This window comes from Lynx rufus, unplaced genomic scaffold, assembly GCF_022079265.1.
Source record: "Lynx rufus isolate CCGP_SWC_20201006 ecotype Redwood Valley unplaced genomic scaffold, mLynRuf1.p SCAF_11, whole genome shotgun sequence".
Classification (NCBI taxonomy): domain Eukaryota; kingdom Metazoa; phylum Chordata; class Mammalia; order Carnivora; family Felidae; genus Lynx; species Lynx rufus.
Genome location: NW_025814825.1, coordinates 53,379,198 through 53,395,451, shown reverse-complemented (window position 1 = coordinate 53,395,451; position 16,254 = coordinate 53,379,198). Strand labels below are relative to the sequence as shown.

Below are 16,254 nucleotides of genomic sequence, written 5' to 3'. Positions count from 1 at the left end.
TTTGAAAGTAAACTGAGTAGCTCAAAGAATGAACTGTGATGAAAAGTCCTAACAAAGGACAACTCTGATGGACATTTCAACTCCAGAGTTCCCCTGGGATTGGATGTGGCCTTCCCTTAAAGTCTGCTTGACTTTTCCTTCTGTCTAATCCTGCTTCAGCCTCCTCCTTTTCATAGCTGTTCATCCCAATGACCTAATAAGCACCCTGAACACTAAACTCAGTCTCCGAATGTGCTTTCCAGAGAACCCAAACTGACAGGACTGTTTGTTGCCACAGTATAACCTAACCTATACTGACTGATACAATACAATAAATGTGAGGTTTCCTCTGCCGTTTCTTAAAATTGCTGGCAAGTCGTTTTAATTCATAAAACCATGTAGGAATAACCGAATTTAACTTTCAAGCTTATGAAAAGTTTGTTGAGGTAAGCAACTTTCGCACTTATAGACATTTTCATGCTTGCTGATGTTTGCCCAACACGCCAGGACTTCTCAAGAGAATGAGAAAAGAAACAGATAGAAGCAGTTGTTACAAACAGACTCTCTACTTATCCCTTCCAGCTTCCTCAATAACTACAAAACATAATGTTCAGCTGTATGAATTCTGTTGCTGATTTTTCACATTCTTGATCAGGATTCACAATAAAACACATATTGGTTTTCTTGTAAGATGTAGAAGTTCGCAAATGCCTTAAAGCTCAATGTTTAATTAATATAATTTGTTCACACGTACTCTATTCCCATTCTTACACTGTAAAATCTGTTATATTATTAATCTGACTACAATCTATAACTGTTATGTCTTACCAAGACAGTGTATTTCCAGAGCACTCAGGTCATTATCACTTTCTAAACAGTTCAAGTCTACACAAATGAAAGCAAAACCCACATGGCTACTGACATCATGAAAACTGACAGAAATACTATTCCATGCCAACAGAGAAGCCATACAGGACTAACAACCAAAGTAAAATATACTCTCTAGAATATAGATATAAAAAAACTTATACTGCAAGGTACTAAATATTTATTTACAAACTATACACTCAATACACAGAAGATCAAGAAATTAGAGTTATCAGTCTCTCAAACCCGCATTTCAGCAGTCAGAACACTGTACTACTGGAATTATCTACCTATGAGAGGCCACATACTTACATTAAGAACTTATGCTGAAATTCAGAGACTGATTTATTTTATCAATGATGCATAATATATTACAGGTGGAAAATGAATATTCATTGGCTAATTCTCCTATATATATTCATGCTTTTCATGAAAATATGTATCTGTAATACTTTAAGAACACATCTTAAAGATTCTTTTAATAATCCACTTGAAATGCCAGTTGAAACGTCAGTATTCATATTACTAAAAAGAACACACAGATTGTGTATGCAAGACTCAAAACTAGATGGATACGTGGTAAAACTTCTATTAATTGTTTGTATACTTTTATAATAGAAAATATTGTAGAAAAATTACAATAGAAAATATTGCCAAAAATGTTTTCCCACCTGCCCCTTAAACGATGGTGCTTCACTGGGTTTTTCCCCCATTAGGTCAAAACTCCTCTTAATGTTGTAAAAGGTGCACACTTTTTCTAGGTTATCTAATTCATACCCACAGTTTCACTCAGGATTTCGTCCCCTGACATCCACTCAATAACCATGTATTTAGTTTCTTATTCTCTGTCAGGAAAAGTGCGTATCACTATTTGACTCTCAATCTTAATTGAAATGATTTTATGGTTTTAATATACATTGATATTTTCTGTTGGCTTCCATAAATAGTCTTGATGTAATAAATGATATTTATAGATTCCTTGATAATGAATCATACATGAATTCCTAGAATAACTACTACTTGGTCATAATTTAATACACTTTTGAAACACTGTTGAGTTCTATTTGCTAACAATTTCTTTTAAATTTTGATTCTATACTCATGACTGCTTTCCCCTGCCTTTCTTCCCCTGGGATTTTGTTAAGGCATTTGAAAACTTCTGTTCAACTTTATATTTATTACAAGAATTTTTATTCAGCAATTTTTGCATTTAAAACAATCTCTCAGAATGCTAGTAGATCTGGTAAGAGAAATGGAGATTTATTGTTCATTATTCCTTTCTTTCTCCTTGATTTTCTATCCAGAGGTCGCTACTTTCTGATTAATTTGTTGGAGAGGGGAGGCACAATAAAATTCAAATAGACTTTACAAATCTGATTAGCTCTAAATCTCCTAATAAAACTAATTCTGAGTGTCTTGCTACATTAACAAATATTATTTGCCTTTTTCCCAATTAAAGATCATTCAGATTTTTTTCTTGTTAAATCAGGGAAAAAGTCAGTATCAAATTATAGGGTAGATTCAAAAGAAATCTGAGCTTAGGCTTGGGTTCAAATTCTGAATATACAATCTTATGACCTATGTGAGTTTGGGTTTAAACATACTAAATTAGTTTCTTCTCTATCAATGAACACAGTAATACATACTACCACAGATGTTATTAGGTGTTACCAGCATTATATTATAAAGCATTTGTTAAGTGCCAAGCACCATAGGAAACATTTGACAAATATTCTCCCTTTTCTCAAAATGAAGTCACTTCTTCCTTTACTTACTGGACTCTTTCTTAAAAAGAAGAAGCTACTATTTCCTCTATGTAATAGTAAATTATATAAAGAAAAAGAACCCCTTGAGCAAAAAATACAGTAAAGTTAAATACAGTAGTTGGCTAAATTCAGTGAAAAAAAATGTGTGAATAATTCTAAGAGGTTTTCTGATGGACAAAGAGAGTTCTTTCAGGTGGCCAGGCAAAGCATGCTGCTTTCACCAAGAAGGGCCCTAAGAACTTAACAAATGCCATAGAGAGATGTTGATTAACAAAGATATGAACAAAATAACTTCCAGAAAATGAAAATAGCTTTAAACATAAAGAGCAAGCAAGTTGGAATTTTTATCGTTTTGCTGAAGTGTTCAAAAAATTAAATAATTAGAGGGGCGCCTGGGTGGCTCAGTCGGTTAAGCGTCCGACTTCAGCTCAGGTCATGATCTCACGGTTGGTGAGTTCGAGCCCTGTGTCGGGCTCTGTGCTGACAGCTCAGAGCCTGGAACCTGCTTCAGATTCTGTGTCTCCCTCTCTCTCTGCTCCTACCCCACTCACGCTCTGTCTCTCAAAGATGAATAAATGTTTAAAAAAAAATTTTAATAGATGTTTTAAGTATGATTTTTAATGAAATTATAGGTCTTATAAAATTATACCCATTGTACACTCACATACACATGCACACACACTCTACAGGGGTGTACAAAAATATGCATGCTATGCTGTGTAAACTAGTCAAGTGATTTTTAAGTGTACAGTGAATTATAACTTTAGTGTGCTTTAACTATGTGGTTAACTATATACATTTTCACACATTACCAATTAAAATATTACTTCTGCAAATATGAAATTACTTTTCAGTTTTGTTTACTGAGTTTGTTTTTAAATAATTATGTACAAAGAAATTAGCATCATAAGTGAAACTGCCACGCTCAAAAAAATTATTTTTAAAACTCTTATTATTGGAGCACCTGGCTGGCTCACTCAGTAGAGCATATGACTCCTGATCTCAGGGTTGTGAGTTCAAGCCACACACTGGATGTAGAGCTTACTTAAAAAAAAATAAATAAAATTTTGAAAACTCTTATTATTTTAATCTGATTTAAAGTTTCAGCTTCGGTTTCAGTATATCTGCTTTCTGCAAGATATATTTCTAATAGAAATCCTACTCCCTCTCCTATTCTGAAGTAATCTAACCTAGGAAATCACATTTTTATGTTTCTACTATCTTTTTGAGAAAAAAATATGATCAGTGTATTTCTGAGTTGTCCTTCATCTTGTTTCAGAATTCTATACATTTTCTTAACTGCTGGGTAAATTTTCTTATTGAAGAATAACAACTACCATTTGTAATTAAAAGCATCACAATTATATGTTAGGCCTACCAAAAATTCTTGTAATAGCTATTCATATGATGATTCTGAAATATTATCTCAAAATCCAGTTCAATTTCAGGGTATGTTTCAATTCATGACAATCTCCCACTTACAAGTGTTGAAATCCCCAGTCAAACCACCTACTGACACTTTACAGATGTGAAAAACAAACTAACAAACAACATGATGCCTTTTTCCTACTGACCCTAGAAGACTAACTAGTAGGATAATGTGGAGTTTGTACAGCCAAAAAGTTTCAAAGTATAAATGTCTAGTAATATGAGATCAACATGAGGCATGTTTTTCTATTACATCTTTAGCAGAAGGTTATCTTTACCACAAAGATCATTTTTATCTTGAATAAGGTGTCATGGTGGCTTTCTGAAAGCAATAATAATACCACTAACAATAATAATAAAAAAAAAAAGTTATCTGACTTCAAGCTACATTTACAGACTAGAACATTAGGTAATATTATCATTCTACATTTTATAATTAATTCAGTCCCATTCACCAGCCCTGGGTCTATTCCCAGTTGCACTTGGGTTACTTATTTTTAAAATATAGATGCCCAGTGCCTGATCTAAGAGAACCTGATTATAGAGATCTAGGGGTTTTTTTCCCTACAGGCTTCAAAGGGGATGCCAAGGTACAGCCATCTTAAAAAGTTAGTGTCATGTGCCTTCCATATCTATCATCTATAATATAACGAGAACTGTAAAGGCAAGGTTATATCCTCAAAGATGAACAATATTCACTTTATAAAAATTACTATGGCAGTAAGATTGAAATAGTACTTTTTGGAGCAATGAAAAATTAAATGGCACAAATATTCCTATTTATTTAAACATCACAAAATACAAAGCAATCAATTAGCTCCTCAAGGCATTCCAGGTAAATATGACATAAAAGTCCAAGGGTAATATGCTAAAGAGAAAATTTAGGAACATGACTTTTTTTCAAAACACATCTATTTTCCAGTTGGTTCATTACACAATGGTTTTATTTTATTGCCACAAAAAAATATACTCTATAAGGAAAAACAATTGTTCTGGAATACATTTTCTGAAATATAAAAAAAATATTTTTTCCAGGAAAATATTTCAGGCTTTGATGCCACAAACCCAAGAGAATAATAACAGATTTGGGGGGAGAACTTTACTGGGAACTGCACAAAAATAATCAAATGAGATAAAACAAAATACTTTTGTCCTGTGTTGAATTATATGGTTGCTTTACATTTTTGTTGTTAATGTTGTTAATGCTTTGTTAATTGTTACTGTTATGTTAAAATATAATACTGTTTAAAATGTTGTTCTTCCTTCCATTTGAACAATTTGCTTGAAAAATGAAACTGACATCTGCTTCTATCATTCTACAGCATTAAGCAATATTATTAAACATAGGTGTCTGATAATTTGTTGCCAAAATTAAGAGCATACAATGGACCAAAAAAAAAAAAAAAAAACCAGCATCATGTGGTAGTCAAGCGGTAAGACTACAGCAAGTTACAAAAGCTATACGTACCCCTTGCTGCCTGCATGGCCTTGGGCAAATTCCCTTTTCTCTCATCTGCTTAATATTCTGGAAACCAATATATTAACACCTTGTTACAAAGTTACAAGAGAGGTTAAGATGTTGTGTGCAAAGCCCTTAGCATAGTATCTAATTCTTAGAAACACTTAACAAATAATTAGAATAATGATAATCTGATCTCGCTCCCTCTCTCTCTCTCTCTCTCCCCCTCTCTCCCTTTGTCTCTCCCGCCTCTCTGAAACTAACACCTCTAATGTTTTTCACCTAGGTAAGCTGTTTTGATACATAAAATCTAAAATATAATAATCTTGAACAATATGGAAGAAATAAAAATAATTTCTCAATACGTCAGCTACAAAATAGCTCAACATTAATTTCTTCATTAAAGTAGAGACATTAGGTGGAAATTCCCTAAAGAATCTTGAAAGTTTCAAAATGTCAATTCATAGATTTTTAACAATAACAACAAAACTCTACACTTTTCTAGGATTTTTATTCGTAAAAGGGAAACAAACCATCTACTTCCAAGGAAATAAGCTTGCTGTCTCATCACCACAGCCAAAACAATATGTGGACGGTCCCAGCCTGGCAATGACAGATCATAATAAGGAGCCTAGATTGACTACGTCATTTAATCCATTTTTCGGGATCTCAGCACTGATTTACAAGCCTTCTAAAAGCCAAGACGATCCAATTTTGACCATAAATCATCACTTCAAATTATTAGTCCAAAAAGGTAAATATTTAATTATTTAGAATCTAAAAATCCTAAAGGCAGTGGATTCTTTTTAATAATTAATCACAGAAAGATACACACACAGTTTAGAGTTAAAAAGCATGTTTATTTTTATCAGTAGGAATATCCTTCCAAATGCATAGTATAAAATCAAATCTCATATTAATAGGTATAACTTCTTTATATGTCACCACTTGAAATAATTTTTCAAAGTAGACTATGTGTCTTTATCATCTTCAAGAGCAAAGGAAACCTCTTAAATCTATAAAATGTGTTATTCTTTGGTCTCTTAATTCATCAGAATGTTTCTTAATAGCTTAAAATTGGTTTATTACATTACACCACCAATTAAAAGAGCTCTGAACTACTGCTGAACATATTTTAAATATCAACTAGGCTTTATCTATAAAATGATACACAGAAAAGAAATGTTTTCACTATAATAGTCTACTGGGTAGCTAAATTTAGTATTTCAAAAAATACATTCATTTAATATTTAGAAATTGATAGGACTACAGATAGCATAATTAAAATCAAGTGAACTGTAAAAATGCACTGTATTTCTGGTTCTCTGGAAAAGATTCTTATTTAGATACTTTACTTTCATTCCTAGGTATGTTCTGGGTTTCCATCTTGTCCCCAGATCTTACTTCTTTAGCTCTATTGTGTCTATATTTCTATCATCTTCCTACACCAAGTAACTATATCTGGTGTGTTTGATTTAAATGCATCTTTGCTCATACCCACTAACTCTAAAATGCTTGCATTCCTACTATTTGTAATTTATATAACTTGATAGTGCTCCATTATCTATTATCAAAACTAATATGGCAACAATCAAACTCAACAGACTGATAAATTGCTCACATAGGGATACATTACACAAAAGCCTTCAAAAAGGACATTCAAACCTAGAATGTCTGTTCTCCTGGAATTTATCTCTAAATTTATCTCTAAAATGACATATACACATGCTGTTGATTAATATTATTTGAGAATCTCTACATGACAAATTGCTGATATTTCCTACTATGTACAATCCTAACAGATACATACCTATGTCATATGCCAGGAAATCGGCAGAAAAACATTTTGCACCGTTACTCAAGGAAGTGTCATTATGGGTATTTCCTCCAAAAATAAGCATAGCTCCATTGATAAGAACAGCTGAATGAAGATATCTGGCAAACCCACTTTCTTTCAAAATAGTCCTACAGGATAAAATTTAAAAATGTATTACACAGGATAAAAAGACCTCCCTGATTATATATACTATATAAAGGGTCTAACCTGCATATAGAATTTTCCTTAGAATTGTGAAAATAACATGCTTTATTTTTTAATAACTCATAAATGGCCTCTAAATTTCAATATTTTTGAAGTATTTTGAGATGCACAGTATCTTAAAATGCTTTGAGGAAACAACAATATTAAACATAATTGTTCATGATTTTATAATAATGTATATTATGAACTTTTATTTCATTTATAAAAGTAGGAAACAAGTGTCCTTAAAACTAGAGGACCAAAGTACCACCAATTTTAAATACTAAAGTAAATAGAATGTTGAATATAGTAAATTTACTCTCAATTGTATTCAGTTAAAACTAATAATTCATATGGATCTCATAATATATTATCTAAGTTCTTAACTATAACATGCATAAAAGTGCACAAAATCTAAAATTCAATGAATTTTCACAAGATGAACACAACTAAGTAAACACTACTGAGATATATTTTTAAAAGAATATTACCACTATTCTGATTCTTTTGTGGCTCCACACAAATTTTAGGATTGTCTATTATATTTGTATTATTTTCTTTGTACTTTATAAAGTAAAATCATATACCTAGTACTCATTTGTGTGTACATTCCTTTGCTCAAGATGGTTTTTGAGATATATCCATATTGTTGTGTAAAATCACGTGTATTTTTAGAAACATTAAATTAATATAAATTTTCAAGGAAAAATTAACTAAGAGAAAGTACTACAAACATATGCTCACAATTATATTTCACTTTAATGTATCGCTGTATAATAAAGCTGCATGACATATGAGTCAACACCTTGTAAGTTTTCTAAAATAAAAAGCACTAGTACTAAAAAAGAATCAGAATGTAAACCTAGTACATATAGTATAGTAAGTGAGGTATAAATACTATATATATCTCAAAAACCTATAGCAATTAATGGCTAAAGAATATGGAGCTGACTTCCAGAACGGCAACATGAGAAGTTCCACAAACTGTATCGGAAAATAACTATAATTGGCAAAAGTCACAAAAACGACATTTAAGTTCTCAGAAAAATTTAGCAAAAAGCAAAACAAAATTTTTTTTTGTTTATTTATTAAGCAATCTGTATACCCAACACGGCGCTTGAACTCACAACCCTGAGATCGAGCTGCATGCTCTTCCATTGGGTGAGCCAGGCACCCTACAGCCAATAAATATTTACTCAATTTCAGTATCTACTAAATTTCAGTAAGAACGGCAGCAGTCCATGATATTTGACCCGTTATCTGCTGTCATCCTTCCCTGTGTCTGCACCCTCCCTCTGCAGTTCAACGATAAACAAGTTGAACCCCAGGTGGGTAAAGATAATAACAGAGAGAGCTCCTTCTCCAGGCCATGGATATCTAACCAGAAACAGCAGGCAGACAATACCGCTCATGGCCCCCAGCTCTGGTGGTAGAAACTCCATTCAAGGAGAAAGCAGGAGAGGTCTGAATGCTCATCCTCTTCCTAGTCCTCATTCGTTAGTGCAAGCTATACATCAGGCCTTGGAGGCTAAGAGGGCCAGCAACTCTTTGCCCCACATCAGTCACAGGGCAGAAGTTACATGAAAGCTGAGAAGAGCAAAGGCCACCATCCCCATCCACTGCCCTGCACATAACACAGTGTTATCACTCCAGAAAGGACAAGCCACTGACCCACCTACAATTCCAAAGTACTGGCACTGAGTCTCACCCTGCCCCACACCAGGGAGAGGCAGACTAAGAAAAAGAGTGCCACAGCTCTCCCAAGGGAACGGAGTTTATTTGTAACAAAAGGGGGGAAACTCCGAGCCTAAAGGGCACTCAAAAAAACAACGGAGGTTTTGGTCGTAAGCAACTGAGACAGCCAGCAGCTCCATGAGAACAATAAGCTCAAACGTAGAACAGACAGAAGTACACCAGAGAGAAGCAGGGAAAAAGACAGCTAATAAGAGCCCTACGAGGGTCAGAATCCCTAAGACTGGCCTCATAAAGACTGCCCCTGAAAAGGGATGGACATTGGATTCAAACAGACTGTGAAGCAATTAATGCCCCAGAGCATTGTTGAGAATACTACAGCAATCAGTCAACAGTTAGTGGTGACTAGCAGGTGGGTGTCATACACTCAGCTCACCAGAGAGGTCAGAAGGAAAAGTCCAAGAGAACCCTGCTAAAACGACCATCACCCAGGGGTGATCTGGGGCACCCCAGGCTACCTCCTGGGAGGAGCAGCATCAGAGGATCCACTGGAGGAAGAAAAAGACTTCACTGAAACAGTTCAGCAAAGTCACTAACCAAACAACAGTTCCAGAAAAGGAGAAAAATCAGGACCCAGAGTTGCTATATTATGTAAAATGTTCAGCTTTCAGGAGAAATTATAACATGCGATGAAATAAGAAAGAGTAACCTATACACACAGAAAAATCAGGCAACAGAATTGCTTTTGAGGCCCCAGAAGTCCGATGAAGCAAAAGGTCTTCAAAGCAGCTATTACAAGTATGTTCAGTCTTAAAGACATCAAGATTTAAAGAAGTAAGGGAAAATATGGCAATGCCTTATCAAATATAAAACAACAAAGATACAGAAATCACCAAAAAGTTAAAAAGTGTAATAATTAAAATTTTTAAATTTATGGGAGAGGTAAATAGTAAATTTCAGCAAGCAGAAGAAAAAAAAAATCACTGAGGTAGAAAGCAGGAAAAAGAGATTCAGCAATCTGAAGAACAGAGATGAAAATGAAGGGCCTGTAAGAAATGTGGAGTGCCATTAATGGCCACAGCATGCATTTACTGAGAACACTAATGCAGAGGAGAGAGTGGTAAAAATTTTTCAGAAATAATGTCTGACAACTTCCTAAATTTGATGAAAAACACTAACATACACATCCAAAACACTCAATGAAATCCAAGTAGGAAAAAAACACAGAAAGAACCACACTCAGACATAAAACAGTAAAAATGTCGAAGACCACAAAGGAAGAGAAAATCATAAAAGCAGCAAGAGGAAGATGATGCTTTTGCACACAAGAGAAACCCAACAGGACATACAGCCAACCTGGGATTGGAAACGATAACATATGCATCATATGCAGTGTGCTGAATGAAAAAAATGTGAAAAAACAGGACCTACGTAGTATGATGGAATAAGAGTTTTCTGACCTCATCCTCCCACAAAAACAGATTTTTATCAGCTCATGTAGAGACAAGAGCACCTTTGTGGGAGCCCAGAAGTCCAGAGAGAAGTCTCAGGACCACTTAGAGCAAAACTTCCAAGAGTAGGAGGACGAAAGAGAGTAAGAACAGTTTCACATTACCACATCACACACCCCCCCCCACCTCAAGGCAAAAACAGCACTCCCAAGAGAAACCCCTTCAACTTACAATTACTCCCACAGGGGCAATGACTGCGTAGTATGTGTCTAGCTGCCACAGCCAAGTGGGATTATGTCCAACAAGACCACTTCTTTCTCACCCCATCCAGAACTATGAGAGGACTGGCAGAGGAAGAAAAAGGGCACTCACAGTGACTAGGGCACAAAACTCAGCAAAGAGCTAAGGTTTCTACTAATCACCTCATGAACTCTACCAAGAGGCCCATCCATGAACTTCTTATGATACATCACCTGCAAACATACCTCAAATAGCACAGACATGTCCCCAGCGATCCATAATTCCCTCCCCCACGTGGCACACTTGAGCTTCTGCAGATGGCTCATGAGTACACACAGCTGGCTCAACCCTGTTGCACAGGAAGAAGATGCATAACCCTGAACACTTCAAGCACTGCCCAAGGGGAAAAAATGGGAGGCCCTCAACACTGTGCTTGGTTTTGCAGAATGGAGAAAATATAATATCCAAAATATATAAAAACTCATATAACTCAACAGAAAAAAAAAAAGAACAATCAAATTAAACAACAGACAAATGATGTTGAATAGACGTTTTTCCAAAGAAGACACACAGACTGCCATCACATAAATGAAAAAGTGCTCAACATCCCTAATCATCATGGAAATGCAAATAAAGCCAAAATGAGATATCACCTCACACCTATTAGAATGGCTATAATCAAAAGATAAGAAATAACAACTGTTGCTGAGGCTGTGGAGTAAAAGGTGGGAAAGTAAACTGGAATAATCAACTGAAAAACTGTATAGAGCTTCCTCAAACAGTTAAAACCAGAACTACCAAGAGCTACCATATAATCCAGAATTCCCACTTCAAGGTGTATGTCCAAAGGAAATGAAATCAGTATCTCAAAGATATAGCTGCATTCTCATGGTCACTGAAGCATTATTCATAGTAGCCAAGATATGGAAATAACCTAAGTGTCCACCAGTAAGTAAATGAAGAAAATGTAGTGTGTGTATATATATATATATATATATATATATATATATATATATATACACACACACACACACACACACACACACACACACACATAATGTTATTCAGCAATGAAAATATATACATATATTCAGCCTTTTAAAAGCAGGAAATCCTGCCATTTACAACAACATAGATGAATCTGGAGAATACTTTTTAATGTTTATTTATTTTTTGAGAGAGATAGAGAATATGAGCAGGAGAGGGCAGAGAGAAAGAAGACAGTGGCTTCAAAGTAGGCTCTGCACAGACAGCAGAGATCCTGATGTGGGGCTTGAATTCTCAAACCACAGGATCATGACCTGAGCTGAAATGGGACACTTAACCAACTGAGCCACCCAGGTGCCCCTGAATCTGGAGAGTATTATGCCAGGTGAAATAAAGACAAATACTGCATGATCTCACCTATATGTGGAATCTAAAAAGAAGTCAAGCTCAAAAAAGCAGAGAGTAGACAGGTGGTTTACAAGAGCTGGGGGACCCGGGGAGGGGGAGGGTGGGGAGGGTCAAGATATAGGTCAAAGCATTCAATATTTCAGTTATGCAAGATAAATAAGCTCCGAAGATCTAATATACAGCATGGTTACTATAGTTAATAAGACTATATTGTATGCTTGAAATTTGCTAAGACAGTGCATTGTAAGCATTCTTACCATACACACAAAAAACAGGAACTATGTAAGATGATGGTATGTTAATTAGCTTGACTATGATAATCATTTCACGTGTATATATATCTAAACATCACATAATCACAATACATGATTTTTATCTGCCAATTATACCTCAAGAAATCTGGAAAACAATGTCAACCAAGAATCTTATGTTTATAAAATTACCTCTCAAAAATGAACAGAATGAAGACATTACAAGATGAACAAAAATTAACACATTTTTGGGGAGAAAATCCTCCTTACAATATACTAAAGGAAGTTGTTCAGTTTTGAATCAGGTATATCAATCCAGAGTGCTAGAAAGGAAAAACAATCATTATAAAACAACACATATACAAGTGCATTGCTGGACCTAAAACACATAGAAATGTAATATATTTGACAATAACAGCAAAGTGACAGAGGGAAGCAAAACTCTGTTGAAGAAAATGATGCCAAATAGTAATATAAATCAACAAGAACAAATGAAAAAGAAACACAAAAAAGTATTTAATAGCAAGTTTACATAAGAAATATATACTTGCTCTTCCTTATACTCTATCTGCTTGAGATACAAAAGTATATAAAATTAGTACAATAACAATATATTGTTGAGTTTGTAACATATATAGATTATATATATATATACATATACACATATATATAGTTATCATACCACAAAAAAAAGACAAGAGAATAGAGTTCTAAAAGAGAAACATTTTTATATTTCCCTGCAGTTGAGTTAGAAGTCTGAAGTATATTCTGATAAGATATATATGATAAGCCCTAAACCAACACTAAACAAGTAACTAAAATAATTATTTTAAAAACCATTAAAGAATTAAAATGTTACACTAGAAAATATTTAATAGGAAGAGCAATAAAAAAGAGTAACAAAAAGCATTATTATCTACAATAACAAATGAGATATTTAAGAAAGAGTAAAATGGCAGATAATTCAAATATATCAAAGTAACATTAAATTGAAGCTATTAAAATATACAAATAAAAGGCAGAGATTGTGAGACAGGATTAAAAAAAAAAACAGGTACCAACTATATGCTCTCCAAGAGACATACTTTAGATTGGAAGGTGCAAATATATTGAAAGAAAAAGGATAGAAAAATATTCTATGCAGATAATAAACATAAGAAAGCTGTAGTAGCTACAACATCAAACAAAACAGACATTAAAACAAAAACGTTCCTAGACTTCAATAGCAATATTTCATAGTGATAAAAGGACCATTCCATCACAAAGTTCTAGCAATTATGAACACATATGACTTTACAACAGAACACCCCCAAAATGGGGCAAAATGGACATAATAGAAGAAACAGGTAAGTCAATAACAGTAGCAACCTTCAATACTAACTTTCAAAAATGAACTGAACTATATGATAAACAAGGAAATACATCTGCCTAGTACGAACCTTACAGACATATGAGGAACACCACAGCCAACACCACCAATATACACAGTTTTTGCAAGTACACATGTAACATTCTCTAAGACAGACTATATACTAGGTCATAAAATAAACCTCAATAAATTTAAAAAGATTAATATACAAGGTATGCCCTCTGACTACAATGGAATGAAATTAAAAATAAGTAATAGAAAGTTATTTGAGACACAATGACCAAATTATGGAAGTAGCACAAGTGTCCATTAACTGAAGAACGAATAAAGAAGATGTGGGGTGTAGTTGTGTGCATGCGTGCGTGCATGTGCGTGTGTGTGCATATGATGGACTATTATTCAGCCATAGAAAAGAATGAAATCTTGCCATTTGCAATGACATGGATGGAGCTTGAAAGTATAATGCTAAGTGAAATAAGTCAGTCAGAGAAAGGAAAATACCATATGATTTCACTCATATGTGGAATTTAAGAAACAAAACAAGCAGGGCACCTGGGTGGCTCAGTCAGTTGAGCGTCCGACTTCAGCTGACATGACCTCACGGTTCGTGACTGCGTCTGACTCTGTGCTGATAGCTCGGAGCCTGAAGCCCGCTTTGGAGTCTGTGTCTCCCTCTCTCTCTGCCCCTCCCTTATTCGTTCTCTCTCTCTCTCTCTCTCTCTCTCTCTCTCTCTCTCTCTCTCTCTCTCTTTCTCTCAAAAATAAACACTTAAAACATTAAAAAAAACAAGCAAAGGAAAAAAAGAGAAACAAACCAAGAAAGACTCATTCTTTTTAATGTTTATTTGTCCATTTTGAAAGACAGAATGTGAAAGCAGGGAAGAGGCAGAGAGAGAGGAGAGAGACAATGCCAACCAGGCTCCGTGCTGCTAACTGCAGCCCCAACGTGGGCTCAACCTCACAGACTAGGAGATCATGACCCAAGCCCAAACCAAGAGTTGGACACCTAACCAACTGAGCCACCAAGGTGCCCCAAGAAACAGACTATTAACTATAGAGAACAAACTGAGAACATACAGAGAATAAACAAACCAGAGGGGAGATGGATGGGGGGATGAGTGAAATAGGTGATGGGGATGAAGGGGTGCACTTGTGATGAGCAGCGGGTGATGTATGTAAGTTTTGAATCACTGTATTGTACACCTGAAACTAAAATTACACTGTATGTTAACTATAATGGAATTAAAATAATTAAAACAAAAAGAAAGTTATTTGAGAAAAAATCATAAATATGTGGAAATGAAACACTCCAAAATAATAAGTAGGTCAAAGAAAAAATCATAAGCATATTAGAAAATACTTTGAGATGAATGAAAATGAAGACAAGACAAACATAGAAGACACCAAAAGCAATACTTTAGAGGGAAATCTATATTTGTAGACACATGTACTTAAAGAAAAAATGAGAATTCAATAGTTAAACTTATACCCTAAGAGACTGGGTAAAAGGGCAAACCAAAAGCCCATAGCAAAAAAGAATTAAAAAAACAAATAGAGATTGGAACAGGAAAGAATATAATGTAGACTGGAAACACAATAGAGAGAATCAATGAAGCGAAAAGTTTTTTCTTTTAAAAGATCAAAAATTGACAAACTCTTAGGTATACTAAACAAGAATAAAAAGAGAAAAACTCAAATTATTAAAATCAAGATATTAAGAAGGCACATATCATTCTGACAGAAATAAGTCAGCCTATAATCCAATACTAAACAACTACATACAAACAACAATATGAAATAAACAAAGTCCTAGGAAGATACAAACTACCCAAACTGAGATAAGAATCAGAAAATCTGAATAGACCTGTAACAAATAAAGAGACCAAGGAAATTTGAAAAAAAAAAGGTGGGGGAAGGCCTGATGGCTTCACTGGTGAATTCTAGCAAGTATTTAAAGAAGAATAATGTGAATTGTTCATAAATTTTTCAAAAATATAAAATAGGATGGTACACTACTCATCTCACTCTATGAGAAAGTAGGAATCTTATACCTAAACCAACAATATCACAAGAAAACTACAGACTGATATTCTTTTAGAAAAGAGACACAAAAATCCTAAATAAAATACTAGCAAATCAAAACCAGTAACATATAAAAAGAATTATACACCATGACCCAGTGGAGATTATCCCAGGAGTGCATAATTGGCTTGACATCTGAAAATCAATGTAACACACAATATTAGTAGAATACAGAAAAAAAAACTAAATGATAATCTCAAAAGATACAGGAGAAGTTATTTACAAAATCTAACAGCCATGCATGATAACAGCAGT

At 34.3% G+C, this 16,254-nt stretch overlaps 1 protein-coding gene across 2 annotated transcripts in view; it reads right to left on the bottom strand.

The window, feature by feature from the left end:
* Nucleotides 1-16,254, bottom strand: part of ATRNL1 (attractin like 1) — a 779,266-nt gene that overhangs the window by 642,317 nt on the left and 120,695 nt on the right. For both annotated transcript variants that reach the window (XM_047073493.1, XM_047073492.1), the window contains exon 10: nucleotides 7,310-7,464. In XM_047073493.1, coding sequence (XP_046929449.1) covers nucleotides 7,310-7,464 — 155 coding nt within the window. The remainder of the gene's footprint in view (nucleotides 1-7,309; nucleotides 7,465-16,254) is intronic.